Source organism: Falco peregrinus, chromosome 7 (genome assembly GCF_023634155.1).
Source record: "Falco peregrinus isolate bFalPer1 chromosome 7, bFalPer1.pri, whole genome shotgun sequence".
NCBI lineage: Eukaryota > Metazoa > Chordata > Aves > Falconiformes > Falconidae > Falco > Falco peregrinus.
The window spans coordinates 34570942-34595933 of record NC_073727.1 but is presented as its reverse complement, the minus strand read 5'-3'; the positions used below and the strand labels follow the sequence as shown (position 1 = coordinate 34595933).

Sequence of the window (24992 nt, the reverse complement as noted above, 5' to 3'; positions counted from 1 at the left end):
ATTATATCTAATTAATCTTCAAAATTACTCTAGCCATTATATAGATGCAAGATACTGTGCCATTAAGTAAGCAGAAAATTGTATTACAGCAGTAATAGCCTGGCTGACAGAGATAACAAAGCATGCAGTAAAAAGAGAAACTGTTGACTAAAAATGACTTCTCAGACCAGAATTGAGAAACAGCTCTCCAGTATTTAAAATGCAATGAATGCCACTGATTTTCACTTTTAGTAACATTCCCTAGTAGGAATGCCTCTGTCTACTTTGATCTTGTATGAAGCAGAAGAGAAAGGCAGGAAAGCAGAAGAGATGTATTTCAGTTGTTAAGAAAGGCAGGAAAGCAGAAGAGATGTAATTCAGTTGTTAAGAAAGGCAGGAAATTTTCAGTTGTATGATAAATTACAGTATTTTTAGGAACTGCAAGTGCTTACTTTAAGTGATGTAGTATTAAAAATATTCATATGTTTTCTTTACAGGAATTTAATTTCAAACATGTTAGTAGAGGATAAACAGGTAGTTTTTTCCACTGTCTACTGCTTTTCCAGATAATTGCAGATTTGAAAAGGGCATGAAATCTGAGCGTCATTCAGCTTCCCTCTCCTCTGCCGGAGACTTTCTTCTGTTTTCACTCTGCTTTCTACCAGCAAATGCAACTCGGTTTCTCAGACCATCTTCTCTGTGAGAGCACGATCTTTCTGTAATGATCCTTAGAACTTGTTAAGCTTGGCTTATTCTTGTCCATTCAGACTCTGCTTTCTTGTAGATTCCTATTCCTGGATCCTTTCCTCCTGCCCTCTGTTAGGCTGTACCACTGTAAGCTTCTTTTGCCTTCTTTCTTCTTATGTGTCTTCAGATGATAGCGAAGTGTAGTGGCAATTTAATAGCTTATGTTCTTTGGGAGCTGTGTACCTGCAGGAAATTAATCCAATAAATAGGCTTCTTCATCTCTGTCATCAGCAGTTGCTTTCTCCTTACTCTGATTCTTCCCTCTGGCCCACTGTGCTGAGCTATGGTTCTGTTGCTCTCACACTGCTCTCCACTTCTCTCTTTGGCCTAGGTATTTGCCCCTATAACCCCTATATATATATATATATATATATATAAATACCCCTAGGTATTTGTCTTTGATGTTGGTATCAATGGAAGGATACTGGAGGCTCAGAAGGGAGTGTCATGTTTAAACTAGGGGCTTTTCTACACAATATTCTTTTCATGAAGCTGAAACAGATGGATGATTCCCACTAGCATAGAATGGAGCTCCCACTGACCAGAATGGAAAAATGTAGTAAAACTTTACACCAGAGTAAAGCTGGAGTGGACAAAGAGTCAGAAATACACCCTTCTACTAAACTGGAGAGGAGGACTGGCATACCCAGTTATTTATGCATCATAATTAGGCAGGAGTTTTCATTTATGCATTTCAAACCAGCTGCTGAGTCCCTTTCAGTAGGAGAAGGCTGCTTTTTAGTCTAGGACTTTGAACACAGCATGGGGGAAGCTGGAGGATGGTTGAGGAGGTGCAAGTCAGAGAAAAGCAAGTTTGAAGTGAAGCCAAATTATTATGCACTCTGCAAGCGTGCCATGACTTGGGAGACCAATGGAAGGATGCTGGTGAAGAATGCTAATTCTTACAGATTTGAAATGTAGAATTTGTGAAGAAGCTATGAAAATGTTAACCTCAAACAACCATGAAAACAACCCAAAGCAGTCTGAAGTGCATTAGAATTTCTCTGTGACAAATACCTTTTCTTCTGCTCGGGCAATCAAAGTTTTCGTGCATCTTAAATGTCAATTTTCTGTTTGCTTGTGAATTATTCCTCTAGTTTCATGGGTTTACAACCCTTTCTCATTTCAGTACAGCCATTATAACCAATGGAAACTCCTGTTTAAGGAAGTTCTACTCAGCATAAATAGAAATGCAGAGTCAAGACCTTTTGTCTGGGTTGTGATCTTTACTTTATTGCGCTTAGAATTAATGGGAGAGTTAATCTCCAAAGACAATGAAGCATTTTTGTTTTACAGCATAACAGTGCCCAGAGTATGTAATGACTGATTTCTGTACTTTATATCATTAAATGTACTGAAAAAACACAAAACTTTCCATTCTTCTTAAAATCTACTTATGTATAACTGTTATGGGAAATTTGTTCTCCTTTTACAATGAACAGTGTGAGATAGCAGAGAATGGTTACAAGTCTTAATAGAAAATATTGGAGGCAGAAGCATAATTTTTTGTTAGGTAGTCTCTAGAGCAGGACCAAAGCCAAAGTTCTTTCTGTATAGATTCTAGATTGTTTTAAAAAAACATATTAGACTTGACTGGAAACATGTGTCAAAGATAAATGCTAGCAGGTGTGTTTGTGGGGAGACAAATAGTTCTGCAGTGAATACAGACTTGTGCTTGTATTTGTCCATTAATTAATATAGAGAGATAGTTGCTGCTTGCTTTCTTGGTTTGGAGCTTTTGAAAAAAATAATTATGATATATTCCATGAGAAATAGAAGCTATTGTGATGGTAGCAGAAGTTTGCAGGCATTCGGGATTTGGAAGGTGTTCCAACAAAGCATACTTTTTCTATCAGTTACTTTTACTTGCTGTTTCATTTAATGTTGTTCCTGCATAGGTCCACACAGAAACACATGTTTTTTGACCTGCATTGTCAGTTTTTGGAATTCATTTGTAGCAACAGCTGCTGATTTCCTCGTTATTATTTGTTATTATTAATTGAAATGCTTTTGGCTTTTGGGGAAGCTGAAAACAAAGTAGGGAATTTGTTTCCTAGAAGAAAGAGAAACCAACTGTAGCTAGTTGTGATTTTTTCAGATATTAAAAACAAATGTTAATTTGTTGTTAACCATTTGTTAAAGCCTAGCTAATTCTTGTAGAACTTTTCATGATCATAGTATAAACTAAGAATTCATACATTTGCTGTAGCTGTGTGGGAAATGCCCAGTTAGCCATGCTTTAGATGGTTTGTTGTGAGACAAGTGAAGCAGGGGGAAAATGTGGCAGATGTACTAGACCCTGGGCTTTCAAATCCTCATTGCAATGCAGATATGCAGTTGCAAGAGGCACAGTGATTTTCGGAGTCATATGCCTTTCTGGGTAGAAATAGATTGCTCTGCTAGTGCTCCAAGCTGGACAGATGCAAGACAGTTCGGTTCTTACAGCTACATTAGGGTGATATTGTCTACCATTTTCTTCTTCTAAGCATAGGTTATTAGCTCAGATACAGAGCTTGTGATAACCATGGCTATATGGCCCATGAACCCAAATTCAGGCAGAGGAGTTTATGCCAGCCCACTTGGGGCTGTGTTTTGTTGAGTTGTGCCTGTCTCGTCAGTCAGTCAGTTTTCCATGTTTTTCCAGCCATGGAAATGGAAGAAGGCAGCAGGGTCTGGGGAACTGGGCACTGGAGCTGGGAGTTGGAATCTGAATTCTGTTCCTGATTTTTATAGTATCCTGCTGTGTGACCACAGGAAAGTAATTACACTTTTCTGCTTACACTTGCAATCTTTGCTTGCCCCATTTATGCACAGATTAGCTCTCTATACATCTCTTGAGTGCTCAGGCTCCACAGAAGTCAGGAAGGTAGCTGGAAATCTCATTACAAAAGCTGCTGCAAAAACCAACCCAACAAACCAAAAACTGGATAGCTGTGAAAAGAGCTGGTAAGAGACGATCCCGTCCCAGCCCCCTTGATCAACAATATCAGCTTGCCCATTTATGTCTCTCTGATAAAAAGCCAATGTCTGTCCCTGGCCACAGCCCTTTCTCCCTTTAAGCCCATTCTCCTGCCATTTAACCACAACCACTTATTTTTGGTCTTTCTACTATAAATCACAAAGTCTCAGATTCTCCAGGTTCTCTCTCTCAGTCTTGATCCTGTGTCTTGGGGGTGGGTGTGGAGGGGGTGAGATTGGTGTGTCTTGTGGTATTGGCTGTTTTGTTGTCTTCTGATTCCCAAGTCCCAGTCTCGTCCTTCTCCGTCCCATTCCCTTCTTTCCTGCATCCCTTCCACTTTTCATGAGCGTCCAATCTCCTCTCTGCATTTCAAGTCTTTTGGAGCTCATTTTCCTCTTATTCTACTCCAAATATATTATCCTCATTTCTTAGTTACTGCTTCTCTCTTTGGAAAAATGTGTTCTTTTCCCCTGATTCTTTCACCCCCTAATACAAATATGTCAGCTTCCTTGGTTTGTTCTATTTCTTTCCTTGCTTCCAAGCTTTAGCTCTTCACTTTTGCAACTGGACTGAGAGCAGTGGAGTATCGCTTTACTGTGCTAGGAAACGGCAACTGTATCACTGTAACCACTAGAGAAACGGTTTCTGATTCTAATACCTACCCTCAGCTTTATCTAAACCTACATGGAGCAACAACTGCAGGACTAGTTAGGCTTTGCCTTCTGGTCTGGAGTTAGAACATAATCTGTCAGCTGGAGAAAATGTGCAGATGGATAGCTGGGGTAGGAGAGGATGTGGTAGTTTTTAAATATGGAATATTTAATTTAGACTGGTAAACTCCAAGAAATAATTACCTAATGTATAAGAATGGAAGACTTCTGAAAGGTTGCAGTTTGGCAGTCATGATTTGGATGAATTAGAAAAGTATGAGGTGTATATCATATACAGACACAAAAATGTGCCAGAGGACAAGCTCAAAAGAACAGTTTCTAGAATAATTTAATATGACGAAATGGGGATATTCTCTTATTGGAAAGAGCCGAATAATTTTACTGAAATTTTCCAAAATATTAACAATGTTGGTGCTTGGCATGGAAAATCTGCAGCACCTAAAATGTGGTGACGTTGTAAGAAACTGGAAACAAGTCTCATAATGGGTGGTGGTTTGCAGCATTTCTCATAGGCAAGGCAACCATATCCAACAGCAACATTACATTTTTGGATGCATTCATAATCAAAACTTTGTCTTGGTCCCTTCTCTCAGGACCTTAAACTTCACCATCTCACCATTGGCCATCAGCCCCCTGACGAATGCTTCCTTATCTGGAGGATGCCCATCAAAGAGATCCCCACAGTTGACTTGTTTATCACCTATGGCAAAAAATATCTTCCATCCATTGCAGAAATCATGTGACTTCTTCTAGTTGTCTGAAATCATGCAGTATTTATTTATAAACTACTTCTAGTTTCTTCATCAGATGGTCTGTAGAAGGTATCCCAAATGATACCACCCGTGCTTCTCTGTCTTCTGATTTTTACCCATAGCTCACAGCTGGCCCATCACCTGTTACAAGGCAACACTGCATGCAACTGAAATGCTCTTTTGTGCAGAGCACAACTCTTCTTCTTCACCTTTAGAGTTTTTATCAGTCCATGGCTACACTCCAGGCATGTGAGCTATTCTGTCATGTCTCTGTGATCCCAGTGAGGCCGTAGCTCTAAATGTTCATGGACTTCTGGCTTCTGTTTGTTGCCCATGCTGCGTGCACTGCAAGTCACTGGAGATGGATACTTAGTTTGTGTTGCTTTGACAGGGAAAGTTTAATTCTCCTCCATGATACTGTCCCCCAAGCACTTCTTAATTGCACCTCAGGTTTTCATTTCTCTTCAGAGTTTCAGCCTCATTTCAAACATCTGGTAATGGAGGGATTAGGGACAAGGCAGAGAGAGAGATGAGATGCTAGTACGCCTGCTGATGTAGCTGATGAGCTTCACAGGATCAGTACTCTTCGAAGAGTTACAGTAATTTACTTGCTCCTGGCACCAGATGGCAGCAGGGGAGGATTTAATAGGTCTCTCACAAGCCTGGTTCCTCCCTGGGTCTTTCGGAGGACCCAAAGAACAAGTCTATCAGCAACACTTCTGCTAAAAGTACCTTTAAGCAGAGGGTTTCTGTGATCTGGAATCTCAGTTTGTCACCTCATGAAAATTCAATTTGCTTTGGTGAAAAGAACAACAGGATAATGAGGAGGCTTTTTAAAAAAGGTATGAGAAACAAGTCTTTGCCTGAGTTTATACAGGAAAAAACAAAAAAGTCCTCTGTCTCCAAGCATGGCTCAGTGGTTCCCTAAGTGCCACATCCCGGCAGATGCAGAACCCCCAGTTATTTCTGTCAGCATTGCTTGTGTGAAATTCTGTTACCTTTGGTATCCCGCCCAAATATTTTGTTCTTTTAAAAACAGTACTCAGCAGGGATGCTGTTCATAATCTGTGAGGGTGTGATTCTGACATCTTTGCCCAGAGCACGCTGCAATTTCATGGGGAGCAGGACAGGCAGTTTGCTTTAGTTCAGTTCTTTGAATATGAGAAAAGAATCATAATGGAGAAAGAAAACAATGTCTGCACCAAAATCTGTTGTAGTAATTCTCTGAAAATGTCAGCTATAAACAGGAAATTTTTTTTGGTGCATTTAAGAAGTAGTTTACACTTAAACCTCATAAAATTGCATTTTAATTATGTGTCAACCATCAGCAATTCACAAGTCATTTGCTTCAAGGGAGTTTTATCAAAACTGAAAATAAACAGCCTGATGGTCAATAATAATATGGCTCAAAAACATATGTAATAAATACTGCATGATTTCAAAAGAAAAAAGCTCCATAAATATCCTATTGTGAAGAAGCTTTGTGAGTAAAGATGCCTAAAGGAGATTTTTTCCAGAGTCATTGAAGCTGCTTTGCTGCTTTGTGGATTCCTGTTGAATTGTCTTAAAATTTGCAAAGATGTGTAAAAAGAGTGGCAGGATTGCCTGCTAATGGGGAAGTAATAATGAAAGAGTGGCAACTGTAGTGAAAAAGTGTGTATCTGGAATACGTTTAAAACAGAAAAGAATTTAGCAATTACAGTTAATACAGTTAAGTTTGGTCAGTTCTTTTGAATGTGTAAACATATTGCTACTACTCTGGTTTGATGGGAGCATGGAAGTTCCTTGTGGCAGAATGTTACCTTGTTTTCCTTCCTTTCTGTGTTGGATATCAGCAGCCTTGGATTTGCAAGTTCCCTTGATGGAGTTGTTACTGATACTACATACAGTCTACAGATAAAATCAGAGTCTTTTTAAAGTAAGCTCTATTTTAAAGGGAAAAAAAGTAATGACCATCTTAAAAAAGAAACTGATCAGAACAGGAGCACAGAATAAGGGCTGAACTTCCAAATGCATAGAAACTACATTTCAGAGAAAGGACATGAGTCCCTACATCCTGGTCTCAAGCCAGCACCTGAAACTCTTTTTTTGCTCAGATCACACTTAAGGTTGTCCTGTGCTACAGAATTGCTTCCATTAGTCAAAAACCATATTTGTGAAGTAAGTCAGGCTAAGGAAAGGCCCACATACTGACAAGCGATTGCTAGCACATCCCACGTGATTTTGGCCTGGATCAGCTACCACTGCTTCAGTGCTTGGGCATGATTTGGGGTCTAGCCTGGGTCAGAGCTTATTCCTGATTGACAGTTTGGATGTGGCCCTGCTTGTTTAGAAGGAAACTGTAGGGAAGTTTAGCTGTATTGTCATTGTAGCTGAAAAGAGACTGAATTGTGGAGTGCCAGCTGGCATCAGGTCTTGAGAACGGTCTCTGACCATTTCATTTAAAAAACCCAACAAACAAAAAACTAGGCAAAGGGTCTCTGACTTGGTATGGAGCCAGATGAGATGGCAAATGAGACACAGAACAGCAAGTCCAGTCTGTTGCTGTATGTGAATTCCTACTGCTGAGAATTACTGACAAGGGACGATCACCAGCGGTGACAAAGACAACATAACTGGCATGTCCAGTTGTCTGTGGGAGTAATGGACAGTTGGTAGCTGTGGCTTAGGTGGTGGATGGTAACTGGTTACCAGAAAAAATGGCCTGTGAGCATGAACTCACAGTGGGGCAGGCTGGAAGAGACATCTCTGTTGCTACAGACTTCAGGGTATGACCTGCTTGAGATCTAAAGAAGAAAGAAGACCCTTTTATATCTCACTACTGAAGTAGGCAATCTTGCTACTGACTTCAGTAAATGCCCTTTAAAGACAATAGCACATTAACAAATGGAGGAAAGTTTGGGAAATCCAGTATTGCTTGGCTTATATTCAGTCATCTCCTAACCATTTGTTGGCAGTGCTGTTGGTAAGTCTGAGAAGTTTACTTATTTTCTAGGAAAAGACAAAGTTTTTAGAACTCTGTAATGGTCCTCAATCATGGAAGACAAGTTTTTATTTTTGCACTTCCCGATTTCGGTATTTCTTTACTCAAATTGACATTCAAGTGTCCATATACATAATTTAGATATAGTGGTACCTGCTCAAATGAAAGAAAAAGTAGCCAGATAACTTAGAAGTGTACAAATGAGCTCCCTGTTTTAGCTGGCTTTTTGATAGCTGTCATGCTACCTGTCACAGTTGTATCCATAGACCGTACATAATCCACACTGGTTCTTTTGTTCTTTTGCTTAAGTTTTTTAAAATAATATATTATGCTTTTTAAATTCCAACTATAATTTTATTTATGCCCATTTGGTAATTTTTGGCAGGTCTCTGGCATTTTTTGGTAAGACACTGTGTATGATTTGCTTAGTTTCTTAAAGAAAGATTGCAGGATAGAGAGGACAATTTTGACATCTTTGTATTGCTACAAAAGCATGAATGGGAGTATAAAGGTGGGCTGGGATTCTCCAGATTTAGAGGAAATCCAGATGAGTTTGAAAAATTGCTTTCTAATAGCTGGAAGGCTTTATGGAGGCAGAACAGTGACATTTTCTAAGTGCTGAACAAGAGGTGTAGATGCATGTTTTCGTATGGAATCAATATACACCAAATGTCATAATCTTCTTGGAAGTCTCACCAAGGCTTTGATGAACAATAGTAACACATAATTTCTGTCCCTTATACCACTGTGTTCAGTTCACTGCTTAAGTGGACTTGTCCCTTCAAAGAAACATCTGGAAAAAACAGCATTTGCAATGTGCTGATACAGGTCAAAGCTGAGCTTGCTTCTGATTGAAAGGAAAGCTTTTTTTATCTTGTTCATGTGCTCACTGCTGCCTTCAGGGCTGTCTTTCTCATAGTCTTAAATTGAGCTCTTCAGCAACCCCACATGAAACAATTTTCTGTGTTTACGTTCTCTGGTGTTGCTAGCAAGTCTACAGTTGAAAAAAACAGACCATGCTGTAGCCTGGTAGATTTATTAGCTATTCTGCACATAGAATTTCCCAATGAGTCTTTCAGGTGCTGAGCCACACAGCCCTAGGTAGTTTGTCCTGGCTTTAGGAGAGTAAGCAGAAAGTAGCACCATGGAGGTAATCACTGTCCTGTGTTTTGCTGAACTCAGCTGCCAGTGTGAGGAAGGAAAACCATGTCATGTCATAGCACAGATGGCTGTTCTGGAGCACTCCATGGGCCCTCAGGGAGTCACCTCAGTGCATTTTCCAGTGTAAAGGCAGGTGAAAGAGACTGGCAAGACCTCAAATGGGAACACAGACAACAGAGCCATATGCAACAAAACTATCACAGGAATTGCTATATTTATTATTCAATATATTACTCATTTCTTTTTCGGGATGATGGTTCTGAGAAGCTAAGCTAACATAAAGTACCCAGTACATACAGAATCAGAAAAGCCAAGTGAAGCAAGTATAGATTCTTTATGTGCTGCTATACATGATTAATAAGTAGTTCCTGAAGGGGAGATGATACTGCTTGATAAACTAGTATACTAATGGAAAACAGTAGGATGCACAAGATATAGTGCGATACTCTGGGCATTTGATGGGGCTGTAAATCTTGGTCCTTTTCTTTCAAAGCTGTTGCTTAAGCCATCTTTCCCTGCTCCAGCCCCACCCCCCCACCCCCCCAAAAAAAAAAAAAAAAAAAAAAGTGTTTGTCTCCAGTGCACTTAAAAGATTATGCAGTGTGGTAGGTTGCAGTGTGGTAGGTCTATAGGTTGCAGCATTGTGAATTTTTGAATGGTCCGTCCCAGTGTGCAGGAAATCAAGTATCAAGTGAAGTTGATCCTAGAGGAGTGTAGAGACACTGTCAGAACATACAGGGATGGGGTTAGAAAAGTGAGGACCCACTCAGAACTGAATCTGGTGAGAGATGTTAAAGGGCAACAAGAAGGGCTTGTACAGGTATATCAGCAGTAAAATGAAGACAAGGGAAAATGTGTGCACACTGGGGAATGGTGCAGGGAACTTCTTTCATAACATTCTCAGAGACAAGCTGATGAAGTCTGGGTTAAATAACTGGACAGCAAGGTAGACTGAAAACCGGCTGATGAACTACCAGTTCAAACAGTTGTGATCAGCAGTGCAAAGTCCATCTGGAGGCTGGTGACTAGTGGTGTACCTGTCAGGGAACAGCAAGGGCCAGCTGCTCTGAAGGACTCGGAGCTGGGAGCCAAGCACGGTAATACAGCCCATAGGGCAGGGGCCCCACCAGCCAGGGCGCATTTCAGCAGTACCTGGGCAAAGTGACCAGAAGGAGCCTGGGAACAGCAGCTGGGATCAACCAAGAGTCCAGATCATCTGACAGGTTTGTGGTGTTGAGGCAGGTCTGAGATTAAGCTGGGAAGTCAATCCACAGGTCTAGTGATCATGAGGCAAGTGATGAGGCAAGTGGAAGGTCAAACCATGCAGTCAGGCCACAGATGAGGGTTAAGATCAAGAGGATCCATGGCCATGCCCAGCTATGACAGCTGGATACAGCTCCAACATATTTCAGGCAGGAACTCAGTGCCCATATCGGAGGTTAGGTTGAGCTGGCTCCATGTGCAGGGCTGTAGGCTTAAACCCCTGGTGAAGCTCATCAGGGTAATGAAGGCCTATTAATACACACAGGCCTCTGATAGGACCCCAGGGGTCAACACTTGGCTGATTGTGTTTAACATCTTGGTTACTGACCTGAACAAGGGAGGTGATCCTTTCCCTCTACTCAACACTGGTGACACCACACCCGGAGTGCTGGGCTCCTCAGTGCAAGACAGACATGGACATACTGGAGCAAGGGCTGTGAAGATGATTAAGGGATTAGATCGTGTGTCAAATGAGGTGGGGCTGAGAGAGCTGGGGCTGTTCAGCCTGGAGACATTGGGAAGCCACCAGGGCTGGCTGCTTCCTGCGGGATGGGGAGTTCTGGGGGATAACACAGCTGGCAGGGCAGGGGTGCTGCCAGCCCAGGCCCAGCCCTGCAGTACCCCAGCAGGATGAGCAGGGCAGACCCAGAGATCATGGTCTGGTTCAAACAAGAGTCCAGATTGTCAGGCAGGTTCACGGTGATGTGGCAGGTCTGAGGTAAAGCTGGGAAGCCAGTCCACAGGTGGATCAACAAAGTCCGTAGCTGGGCACAGGAACAATTGGAGTGAGCTGGAGACCAGTACTCCTCTCACATAGCTCAAGCATGACCTGAAGCCCCCTGGGCTGAGCTGAAATGGGGCTCCTGGGCCCATGGGCAGGGTGTGTGGGGAGGCCCCAGGTGATGCTGGTCAGGGTCACTAAGTAAGGCCTGTGGATGCCTTCAAGGCCCTGGCAGGAGAAGAGCCTGCTCTGTGTGTGTGTGTACGTGTGAATCTTATCAATGTGCCTAAATAGGCTAATGCATTAGTCAGGCCAACCAGAGCAGTGACAAATGTTCCTTAGCTGGCTCCCAAGATGAGAACCAGAAAACCAATCTCCCCAAGTGTGTGTATACTGATACACACAATCTGGGGGAAAAAAACAGGAGGAACTGGAGCTCCATGCCCAGTGGGAAAGTTATGATATCATATGAATAACTGAAACATGGTCAGACAAATCACACGACTGGAGGATTGCCATGAATGGCTATTTGTAAAAACAGGCAAGGAAGAGAAGGAGTTGCACTCTATTTTAAGGAGAACCTTGAATGTAGAGATTTCAACTACAGTGGATGTGGAAGCCCTATCAAATGCCTCTTGGGTGAAGTTCAGAGGGGTCATGTCCAAAGGGTATCTTACAGAAGGCATCTGCTACCAATGTCCAAAACAAGACAATGAGGCCAATGAAGCAATACTTGGGTCACTTCAACAAGCATTGGGTCAACAAACCCTAGTTCTTACAGGTAACTTAAACTACCAAGACATTTGTTGGAAGAACAATACAGTAGCTCACATGAACATGACATGTTCACGTCATCCACCAAGTTCTTGGAATGTGTAGAGAACTGCTGCCTCATACAAATGTTAGATGTGCCAACCAGGAGTGAGGCACTACAGGAATTGCTACTCACAAACAAAGAAAACTTGTGTTGTCATACCTTGGTTAGTGATAGCCTTGGCTGCAGTGATTACAATATTTTGGAGTTTGGGATCCTGCAGAGCATACCAAAGGTTAGTACTTTGACAAAGGGTTTAGATTTCAGAAAAGCAAACTTCAGCTCACTCAGAGCTCAGTTGGGGTTCTGTGGGAGGCATCTGTGAAGGATAAAGGAGCTAGCAAGTGCTGGGAGATTTTTCAAGAATGCTTTCCTCGAAGCACAGAAACATTTCGTCCCCTTTAAAGGTAAGGGAAGTAGGTGGAGCAGGAGACCCCCTTGATTTAGCTATGAGCTTCTGAGTCTGCTCAAAGCCAGAAGAGAACATAGCAGAGATGGAAAAGCAGATGAATACCCATGGAGAACTACAAGGGCATTGCCAGGGTGTGCAAAGTTGTAGTTAGAAAAGCAAAAGCTCAGCTTGAATTGAAATTGGCCATAGATGTCAAAAACTACAAGAGCATTCTTCAGGTATGTAAACAACAAGGAGAAACAGAAGAAAAATATCAGCCTGCTGTTAAACAGGAGGCATCAATTAGTCACCAACAACCATGAAAAGTCCTAGAAGACTGGAAAAAGGCTAATGTCACCCCCATCTACAAAAAGGGGTTAAAGGAGGATCCAGGAAATTGTAGGCCCATTGGTTTTACTTCAGTCCCTGGGAAAGTTTTGGAATGAATCCTCCTGGGGGCTATCATAAGTCAAATGAAGCATGTGATTGGGAAAAAAAAAAGCCAGCATGGATTCACAAAGTTGACTCAGCTCCGAGCAGGGGGCTAGATCTCCAGAGGTCCCTTTAAGGCTCAACTGATCTGTACTTGTTAATAGCAAGTAGAATCTAATTTCTTATTTTGCAGCAGAGCATACAGGGGTTAGACAAGGCCACTTTTGGAAGGATAAAAATGAAACGGTTTCCAGGTTATTTCTGTTAAACAGGGAGGGTTCAGGGTCTGTCCAAGCTGTTTTTCTTCTCAGGCAAAATACAGTGAGTGAACAGGAGGTCAGAGGTAGGTACCTGCTATCAAGCAGGGTGTTGTGTTCAGTGCAATATAGCTGTACATGTTTGTGTGTCTGTGTGCAAAGTACTAAACCTCCATTAGGCAAATACTCGCATGAAGTAAGGGGAGTATTGTACAAAAAACAAAGCACAACAAAGTATTATACATGATACAGTGGTGGGGATTACTGCCCAACAAATGGCTTCTGTGGCTAGTGTGGACAGGAGTAGAGACTGTACATGACTGTGCAAGGCAGCTGGCTGATTCTTCATTGACTACCAGTGTGCTGGTTGTGCTCTACCTCTGAGCTTCTCTGAAGTATATATGCTACACTGCAGAGAGCAGAATGGCACATTTTGAGCCACCTTCGTCTTTCAGACCCTCTTATTTACACACATATATAGCCATATTCTATGTCTATACTACTGCATATTACATAGAGATTAATCACTTACCTGGGTGTTCTCCCTGTTATAGGGTGTGCTGGATGCTGGGGTCAGCCCAGCTGCTCTTCTGAATTGCGTGGAATCAATAATGCTAGCTAGGAACAAGAGCACCTGGCTTTTGATGTTTTTTCCACTACAACCTGGAGATCTATTTTTCAATTACTGCAGTGTTCATATTATCAAGAAATGTTCCCCACCCCTGGCATTTTAGCAGATTCAGGTTTTGATAACACTCCATAGTTAAGAGTTCCAAGCACGGCATTTCATATATTGAAGTAAAGGGCAGTGGATTAACCTTTAAATGTGCATGTGCGCTTTTCTGAAGTGCTTGTTTCTGCTGAGATGTTTTGACATATTATGTAATTTTTTCTCCCCATTGCTTGTATTAACAACAGCATATATCAAGATGTGTAGAATGAGACCTGTTCTGCTTTGTCTGATCCTAGTTGTATGATTGGCTTAATTGACTTTGGCTATCTCAGCAATGAATCCAGGTTAGGATAATAAGTAAGTTCTTTGCTTAGGTCACAGATGAGTACTTAGAAGGTATTTGGTATTTGCCATGCATCTGTTTCCATCAGCGTTGCTTGTCATGAGAGGCTTCTACATCCCTGTAAAGCATGACTGAAGATGACATCCAACTGGCCTAATTACAAAGAGTGTTTTATATTACAGTCTTGGCTGAACTATTTTAATTTTTACAGACGCTAGCAGTTTAGATTTTTGATTAAATGATTAATTAGAAGCACCAGTAACAGCGCCCCAGAAAGGGTTTTGAACTGGAACATTGCCTTGACAGTACATATAGATACAAAGGTTCGTTTTTCTTGTGGTGTGCTTCTAGTATTGTTGCAGAGTTCCTGTATGTTGGCCAGGTTTCATGCATTCAGAAATTACGAGGCCAGAACAAAACAATCAACCAGTCTGGCCTCCTGAATAACATGGGCTGTAAACCACCCCTAGCTATTTTATTTAACTTATGTCTACTTTTCAGAAAAGGGTGCTGGTTTGTGTTAAAAATCGACAGCTAAGAACAGTCTACCACAACTTTTCCTGAACTGCCCTAGGAACAGTTAAAAATTTGCACCTCTCTTCTCATCTGAATTTCCTGAAAACTAGTTATCAGCCAGGAAATGTATGTTATTACCATGCTACATTCAAGAGTCCATCATTAATACTGTCATGGTGTGTTGTTGGTTTGGTTTGTTTTTTTTTTTAAATATCTGCATGCTTAGGGTTGATATCATTTAGCTATCTAAAACTTAAGCATTTAACCTAAGTTAGAAATTTGACCTCCCTCAAAGGAGAAAGATGGGCACTACTTGGAATTGATTCATTCCACTTGTCTGGGGGTGGTTTGACTCCATGCAGAGGCACATCCCTTTCTAGATATTGCACAGTGAACCTCAGTTTTGACGTCTACATCCTAGGAATAAATTAAGCTTTTTGGTCACAAAATTACACATGGACAGACATTATTCTCTATGATCCTGTAGTCTTTTTTTAGAGATGTGGCTTTTAAAGACATTGTTCTCTATTCTCTAGGCTGTTTTCCTGTTGTCTTAGCATAGCTTTTAATCCTTGTTTTTTACATGTGTATCTTCATATTTAGTCATATAAAAACAGATATTATTTGATTGCACCAAGGTTTGTAGCAATGGCTATCCTTTTCAGTGTTTAACATTTCTCCTACCTTTACTCTGTCTGCAATCTTTATCCAATATTATTTTATGTTTTTTCCAGGCAGCAGCAGCAAGATATGTCAATTAGTGTAGGACCAAGAACTGATGCATGCATAGCCCCATTAGGACTGATGTAGCATTAATTTGCAGGTGATTTGCTGGTTCAGTGACATTTATGATAAATGCTGAAGAGTGGGATGTTTGTTCATAATAGCTAGTTAAAAATGCATTCCAGTAATCAAGTATTTATAATGAGCTGAAGACCGTAGACTTCGTTTCAGAATGAGATTTTCACATTTCTAGCAAAGGGAACCTTTAAATAACAGTCTTAAGTCAATCTCTGCATGAAGGTTTTAAATCAGCCTGAGAGCTGCAGCCCCTTCCCTTGCTGGGAATAAGCATTTCCCTTAAGAACCTGAGCAAGTGTCATTTAGAGGGAAGAGTCATCATTTCGGAGGATAAGGAAGAGGGATCAGTCACAGGTCTTCTGAGCCTTTTGTAGTCAGTGAAGCTGCTGGACTCTTTGTTCCTGTTCCCGCTGCAATATTCTGCTTCCCTTCATCTCCATCTTTGCATAGTTGAAGTACCAGGAAAAGCACTGGCTGCAGGCTCATGGGAGAGCAGGCTGGTGCCAGAGTGAGAAAGGTAAATGTCCAAACTGCTAGAATGTCTTCCTTCCATTTTAGCTTCTAACTTCCGTGGTTTATTTTTCCAGAGCACCTTCTTCACATGAGCTGTTCAATAAAGTTTAGATTAAAACTTTGATTTAATTTGGGGCAGGATCACACTGGCATAACTTCAGAGCACTGCAGATTCTGGTCCTCTGTTTTCAATAACCTAAGTTCCCAAACACCTTTGAAACTTCCCCATATGTTATATTACAGAAAATATTTTCCAGCCAATTTACAAACAGCTAGCTTTACAATAGAACCTTCCCAAGTCAACACAGACAAAAGAAGAGATGAAAAGTAACAGGCGACCATTCCTTGTAGTCAGAGGACAAAGTGGTGATTGCTGACATGTGAGATGGATTTCTTTCTCCTGTTAACTGTAAACCTGCTCACTGCTCAGGCTTCTAGACCAAGGCAGATTTCAGATCTTTTCCTACATTAATTCATCTTAAATCTTTGCATCCTCTCAAATGAACTCTAAAATCTGATGTTTTGGTGAGATGTCCCTGTAACTGGAGCTGTTGTCAGAGGTGCAAAGTCTCATAGGGCAAGCTGCAAAGCTCCTTTCTCTGCTGTGTGCCTACAAACCTACACAGATGTGCATGTTCTTGATGCCATCCTACCTATGAAGCCAGGTGAGGGACTCTTAAGAGGTGTCTGTGCCTTTAATACAACTGTTCACGATGAAATGAGCTTGAACATAAATGTACATGTGTGATCAGCCCACGACTTTGCAGAACTGGCTTTGAATAAATTTCCATTGAGCAGTGTAGAGGTGCACTCTAAGATATGAATCATTCTTATGTTCCTTCTCATTACTTTCTATTTGCAGGCTAACCTTTGTTGTTGGGATATGGGTACTATGCTTTGGTTTATATAAAGGCATTTTTGTAACCAAGACAATGAACCTTATCTGGTTGCTTGCACTTCTCTGTTCTCGAGAAAATTTATTTGGAATCTCTTCTAAGAGGAATGAAAATCTCTACATGTGATAATAGGTGTGAGAAAAAACTTTTATATTTGGCAAAATCTGCTATGTACTTAGTTCATAATTGCTATATCCATGTCTGTGTCTGTGATTATTGCTGTTGTTATGTGGTGGTGTTTTGAACTATGTTGACATACTGTCTGTCATACTGATGGTCCCAAATAAGGGCTGGGACAGTGTGTTATACTAGGCTTTGTGCACACCCTGACAAAAAGACTGTCTTCTCCCAAAAAAGACAAATAGCTGAGCTGACAAATAAACAGCAACTTAGGATGCCCTAGGAAATTGGTTTAACTAATGTTAGTATGCAACAAAACACCTTATTCCTGCATTTTCACTCCAAAATATTCATGGTGTTCTGAGATTTGCTTTTGCATTTCAGGATTAGGGAGCTGAGTGTAAGCTGACTGTGATTTCTGCATCTGTAAACCTAGTTGGATAGTGCTGGGGAGCTAAGCATGTCTAGCTCTTCTGTCTTTTGAAAGGTTCAAATGGCAGGAAACTCATCCTCTTTAAAGAAGTTGCTTCCACTATTTTATGATGTCTTGGTGGATGAAGGAGTGTATAATCACAGAAAGCAAAGTATCCAGATTTGGCCAGCTATTCAACCAGGCCATATGGAGAACTTTGAAAAGGCAGCTTTTATCTTCTTCTGCTCAGGACTTTTTTCAAATAAGAAAAAAATGGAAGCAAATGTAAAGGAAGCATAAATGTGCTGCTTCATTTTATGCATTGCAAAGAATGCTTTTACCTGATTATATCACATAGTTATTATTTGCTCTAGCAATGTGGTTTTGGTTCAAAATGCAAAAGGTTTCTACAGGTAAAGTACAAATATTGTGCATCTTTTTCTCCCCTTTTATTTTTTTTCCCTCCTTTAATTGGCAAATGGATAATGGTAAAGAATCTGAAAATGGTAACTGAAGTAACTCCTAAATAAATGCAAATGAAATAATACAAATATTGGAGGGTAGCTCCTCTTTTCTCTTCTACAATATGAAGACATTCAAAAGACTCCGTAAGAACTATTTTTCTCTCCATGGTGAAGTAGTAAAGATTGCTTTAATTCTGTATCATTCCTCAGTAATTATTTTCAGATATGCCAGTTTTAATATGAAGAAAGCATTGCTAGAGCTGGTAGGGATATACTTGGTGTTTGCTTCATGCATAGGGGTGCTGTGCTTCTTTGTGTTTCACTTATCCCCTGCTTTTTGTTTTCTGCTTTAATTTTGCAAGAAATCAGAACAATGAAATACTGAGGACTCCTCCACCCCACAAAGTGGGGTGGGAGGAGTAAAGGGAGTAAAGTGTATCCCTCTATATACTTGTGCCAGTGACAGACAATGACAGTGTCTTGAGTTGGTTACTGGCAAATTGCACTGACTGAGCCACATAATAAGAGAGATATTTTTAAGAAGTTTTTTTTTTAGAAGAATATGCATTTTCAATTTGCCAGCATGGATAGTGTCCATTGAGTTTTTACTACATAGTTTAATACATTGAATTTGAGTTGGTGGCAGTAAACAAAAAAAAAAATCTGTGTTGTGTCTGTTTTGATCCAGCTCCATGAGCTGCCAACTGTATTGACTGAAGGGAAAAAATGCAAAGAGTCTTAGGGCAAAATTCCATATCCCTTGTCATAGTCACTCTGTGCCAGACAGAGACAAGTTTATGCAACCCCAGAGTTGTTCAATATATAGTGATTTTTCAAGACTATAAAGATGGTGTTAGGTTTGCTCTGATTTTTTAAAGCTCTGCAGACCTGTCACAGTAGTTGGGAGGCAGCTAACAGTAACTACAGCACAGTTGTGTGCAGGTGAGAAGATTCAGTTACAGCTGTGGAGATTAAAGAAGCTGCACACCCTTTGCCTTAGCCTACTGTGTGAGGAGGGATAAGGGCTCTTATGGGGGCCTGGTGCAGCCATGAATCAATCCCTTTACATGTCAGGAATTCCTCTTGTGGTTGTCTACATTGATTTTTAAATCATACAACCCCAGCTCAGGCTTGAAATAATCAAACCTAAGTGTCTTGAAAAATCTTGGTAAGTTTTGCTTAGGGCTTCTTTATTAATTGCTGAGAGATTTTGTAGCTTTGGATCAGGTAGGGAGAATTTGAGTTCAGTGAGTAAGAAAGCTGTAAAATGGAGTGTGATGCTATTATTTCTGTATTGTGCTACTCTCAGAGTAGATTTCAGGTCTTTTTACACTTGAGAAGCACTGAGCATCCCAGGTGATGTTAGGACTATACATTTGGCTTGCAGTTTAGGGCTGGCAAGAGAAGGATTATACCATCTGGTCTTAAGAAGTGCTTAGCATCTCCAGCAAGACATTGGATAAACTCCAGTGAAAGTCACTGGAGAATGATGCTGCTTAGCATCTCTACAGAATTGCCCGTTGCATGTGATCTAGTGTGCATATAATATGAATGTTATCTGTCGTCTTATCTAGACTGTGGAAGCTTCTCAGCATTGCCAGAACACACATGCAGCCCCACGTGTGCTGGCTACAGTGAATGCTAGAATAGTGAGGTCAAACCCAGTTTTACCTCCTAGACTTTCAGAGGTAAGCAGAGATTACACAACATAATGATACATGCCCCAGTTGCTGGTCTTATTATTCCCAGTGCTGTTGAAATATTTCATTAGTACTTGAGCAGTTTAACAAACTCCCCATTGTAGAAACAGTGTCATGTGCATTTTTTTGCTTATTCTTTTCTTCTGCAGATGGGTAACTTGGTTCAAGGTTATTAAAACTGTAACACTATCTGGTAAGCATTGCTGATCAGGTAATGCAAAAGCAGTCTTACGTTTCTTACTTTACATTTGTCTTTTTTTAACTCATAATCATTAAACTAAGTGAACTGGTTATGAGTTTTAAGATTGTATGGAAGAAAAATTATCTGAGCCCCCAAATTATCCTTCAGAACAAACTCTCAAAACCAATTCTAGAATTTGAGGGATTTTTCTGCTACAGTTGTGAAAACAGCAGAGGTGACTCTTAGTGGCACTATAGTATGCTTTACGGTACCTTGTGACATGGGGAAAGGATCAGCAAGCCGTCAATTATACTAAAAGGTCATCTAACACAAAAATTTTTGAACAAACAAGTTTTATATATGAAGGTGGCTGAATAACTCACTCTGTCTAACATTTGTTAGACTGTCAAAACAAGCAACATGCAGATAGTTTTAATAGCGTCCAATCGCAGAGATCATATGAAGATCCACTTGCAGGAGTCTGGGTTGCTATTTGTGTTTTTGCCATTTGATTTTTTTTTTCCTTTTTGCATTTTGCTTTGATGAATTTATTTTCATTAGCAGCAATAAATTATTTGATGATGAAAATTGGATTGGAAGAGTGGACTAGTACAAGGCTTGAGAGAAATGATAGAAAGAGTAGCCACTGTAAATTGTGAAATGTACCTCTGGAAAAAACTCAAAAATTTATTATTTATAGGCAGATATATTGCTTGATATGTGGCATTCTTTGTTCAGTGTAAGTATTGCCTTGGTGCCCTAACGTGTTGTTATGGGACACTGTGATTTTGCAGATGTCATCTGTCAGCCGAGATGAGCAAGTGAGATCTTAACCTCTAGTGATCAGAAATCATCTCATGGTGTTTTTCACAAGAAAAGAGATCATACCAATTCCAGCTGGGCCTAATCCACTTACCCAAATCATCCTGCAAATTGAATTATGCATGTTCTTCATTGCTTTCTGCTATAAAATTTTGCTGCTAAACACCATCATTTCATTGTTGAGTAATACAAGCTCCATGAATGGTTTGTTGTAATTTGTATAGAGCAGAACAGAAAGTAGTGCCTAGTCATTGCATAGCCACAACTATTGTTGTAATTAAAATGTTGCTATGCTGACTACCAAAAGGTACACAGAAAGTAGAAAGGAAAAACTGAGATGTTTTGCTTTATGTCAAACTTAGAAAAATACTTGTGTCCTGGGAGAGTTTTTTATATGTCTTGTATCTTATTCCAAGTTTTAGGGTAAACAGGAAGTTGCAGCTCAACGTTTCAGAACCTCATTATATCTGAAGAGATGCTGAGTTTGGTGGGGTGAATAGAAGGCATTTAGATAGTCAAGCAGAAATACAGATTAACTGTCCCTTAGTTATTTTATCTGTGGGTGGTATTGGCAGAATACTGGAGCAAAGAGAAGGTTGCAGTGCTAACTGATTTGAAAAGGTTTTTTTCAGAGTGGTAATACATAGTGGTATAATTAATGGTAATACAGAGGAGGAAGCTGCTCCTCTGAAAGTTTAATGCTTTATAAATTTGCCAATTCAAAAAGAAAAACAACAAATAAACCTCCACATGCATATACTATTTCTGCAATAGGATAACTGATGGGTGACCCTGGAGAAGAATAATATTGTTTGTTTGTAGAATGGATCCTAAAGTTGTTGTCTTTATAGTTGAATTAACTTACTTTTTCCCTTTAAATATTTTTTGTGTCTTTTCTGGATTCTTTTATAAGCCTGTGATTCACAGCTATCTAGTTATCACAGCTAATCATCTTTGATTTGTTTTATTGTTTTGTCTACTGAGAGCATTCAATGTTTCTGCAAGAGACATAAAAATTTTCATTTTGGCTCTTGGTGGACCCATCTGTGAATTTTAATTCTGATTCTGAACCTGAATCATTTTTCTTTATTCTTGCATAACTCTATAGTAGATTTGAGCAAAAAGCCGCCTGAGAAATCATCTCTTGTGTTTCCTCAGATTCATATGTGAGTCATTTCTATGGTGTTAACTTTTCCTTTGGAATGAGCAGTCCAGGAGCATAGTATTTGTTATGGGGGTGATCTGCACAAGAGACCAATTGGTACCAGCAGGCGAATAGTGCGCAGGATTATTGTGTACAGCATACTCACCCACTGTACTCTGCTCCTTGAGGATAATCAACATATTTTAACTCCCACTGTATGGAACTGGATGGCTTTTAGATGCAGTGGATAATCCCCTGGCTGGTGCAGGGAGACGCATGTTTCTCAGTGGCACAAAAGATCCTTCTACCAGAGAATAATCTCAGAGGGAGACGGTGTTGCTTCTACTACTACATTTTACCTGGGGAACATGAAAACTGGGAACAGCTGCAAGTGGGATGTTATGCATTAATGTATTCTCTCACTCACTTTCCTCTCTCCTGCTGTTTTCTTGATGATCTGTGTTGAGTGTTGACAGTGGGATAGTTGTTCTGCGCGGCTACTGCTTGCCCACGAATAAACTTTCTACTGTTAGTAATTATGAGATTTTTCCTGCTCATGGTAATAGGCTTCAGTCCCAGTGCATCCTGCTCTAAAAACAGGAGTTTCTTTTCTGCTTGCCTGGGCTATGTAGCAGAGGAGAAGAAACCAAAGAAGCTTGCTTATATGGTGGTTCATACATGTGTTTGTGTGGTGCTGTTCTTAAGCTAATATGCTTTGTTTCTCACTAGGAGGACTTTGTAGTCCAAGCAGATTTAAATTCTATTTACTTGAATATGTTCTGAAAACAGAAGAAACCTAGTGACCAGATCTATGTTTGAGTTTGTCTGTTCAGAGTTTATCTACAGCGTGTACCTGCAGAGGTGTGACCACAATACACAGTGAGCTTGAAGCCTGTGGGTGGGACACAGAGAAAGGTGTGCTTGTAGATGTACGCTCACGTCAGCTGATGGGATCTCAGTGACACTGTTTCATGTAGCTTGCCTACCATGAAGGCTAAAGCTACGTGTCTGGCTAGATGCATCTTTAAGTGCCTTGCCTCATTAGGGTTAATATCAAATGAGCAAGCTGCTTGCCTCAGCTTTCCTATCTGTAAGTTGCTGCTTGGGATACCTGCTTTCTTACCTCTCGTATCATGTGTTAAACATTCAGTATGCACTAGTCTCAAAATGTGTTGAATAGAAAAGGTAACAGACTGGTTAAATGAATACTTGTATGGCATTGCTGTGTCACTTTTGGGCAGCTGTGTCTCCCCTCTGTATTTGGTTTCTCAAGGATTACAAGAAATTAATTGCCTTTATATTTGCATTTGACTTGCTGTGTCTTAAAATGAATGAAATATGACTTATATACCTCTTCAGTGAAATATTCAGTGCATCTCATCTTGTTGCTGCAGCAATCACTGAAAAGAAGAGGGAGCAAAGACCTGCCAAAATCAGAAAAAAAGTCACAGCAGACACCAACAGAGGTATGTTGCAGTGACTGTAGCTTGGATTCTCATGTGGAGGCTTCAGGGACGCTATGGAAATGATGTACATGATTTGTAGATTCGCACTTTGCCTTCTTGTTTGCTTTGCACTTTGTTTTTCTCTATGCTTTAAAACGGAGAGCTCTTACCCCACATCTGCCATCAGACAACACTATGTCAAGGACCACCTAAAAAACTGCTGGTGCTGCAATAGAACCCACCAGCTTTTGTGCATCCTATATTTTAGGCAAAATAAGTAAATGGGAGCACCAGTGAAACAAGCTTATAGGCGCTTTGATTGCTGACCTCAGGATTTTTGAATACTGTAAGGTCTATTACAGCGTTGCAAAGCTAGAAAAGATAAGGATTTTTTTACAAGCCCCATGCCCCTCCACAATGTATTTTCTGGGGACTGTGCAAAATTTAGTCACAAGAAAAATAGTTTTTCCCCCCTCTTTTAGGCATTTATCTCTCTCTTTCATTTATTGATCAGTGAAAAAATGATTGCAGGAAAATCTCTTAGCATCTAAAGCTATGTACCTGTGATTGTTAATCTTGCAATTTAAGACCATCCACTGGAGGTCTCCTGTTTTACATCAAGTTTCTTCAAATTTTACTTTTTGCTTTTTCTAAGGAGGACAATGAAGACCTGAAATGTCAGCTACAGTTTGTCAAAGAAGAAGCAGCCTTGATGAGGAAGAAAATGGCTAAAATCGATAAAGAGAAAGACAGATTTGAACATGAGCTGCAAAAATACAGGTCGTTTTATGGAGATTTGGACAGTCCCTTGCCAAAAGGTGAAGCAGGTGGGCCACCTACCACAAGAGAAGCTGAACTCAAGCTTCGATTGAGACTTGTGGAGGAGGAAGCTAACATTCTCGGGAGGAAAATAGTGGAGCTAGAAGTAGAAAACAGAGGACTGAAAGCAGAGCTTGATGATTTAAGAGGCGATGATTTCTCAGGGACTGCTAACCCACTCCTGGGAGAGCAGAGTGAATCCCTGTCAGAATTACGACAGCATTTGCAGCTAGTAGAAGATGAAACAGAATTGCTGAGGAGAAATCTAGCTGATTTGGAAGAACAAAACAAGCGTGTAACAGCTGAACTGAACAAATACAAGTACAAATCTGGGGCCCATGAGAGCTCTAGGCACCATGACAATGCCAAGACAGAAGCATTACAGGAGGAGCTAAAAGCTGCACGAATGCAGATCAACGAGCTGAGTGGCAAAGTCATGCAACTCCAGTATGAGAACAGAGTCTTAATGTCCAACATGCAACGCTATGACCTGGCCTCTCATCTTGGGATCCGTGGCAGTCCCAGAGACAGTGATGCAGAAAGTGATGCAGGCAAAAAAGAAAGCGATGATGATTCCCGCCCCCCTCACCGCAAAAGGGAAGGCCCCATCGGTGGGGAAAGCGACTCCGAAGAGGTACGCAACATTCGGTGCCTGACACCCACGAGGTCTTTTTATCCAACACCATCTGGGTGGCAGAAAAGCTTCACTGACAGGCAGCAGATGAAGGACATTCGCTCTGAAGCTGAGCGGCTGGGCAAGACAATAGATCGCTTAATTTCTGACACGAGCACTATCATAACAGAGGCAAGAATTTATGTAGCTAATGGAGACCTCTTTGGACTGATGGATGAGGAAGATGATGGGAGCAGAATACGTGAGCATGAGCTTCTTTACCGGATCAATGCACAGATGAAGGCCTTCAGGAAAGAGCTCCAGGCTTTCATCGACAGACTTGAAGTTCCAAAGTCTTCGGACGATCGAAGTGCAGATGAACCTTTGTCAGTGAGTCAGG

At 40.7% G+C, this 24992-nt stretch overlaps 1 protein-coding gene across 1 annotated transcript in view; it reads left to right on the top strand.

Moving 5' to 3' along the window:
- Positions 1-24992, top strand: part of SOGA3 (SOGA family member 3) — a 33864-nt gene that overhangs the window by 7336 nt on the left and 1536 nt on the right. Inside the window, 2 exon segments of the mRNA XM_055811116.1 lie at positions 23110-23181; positions 23816-24991. Coding sequence (XP_055667091.1) covers positions 23110-23181; positions 23816-24991 — 1248 coding nt within the window.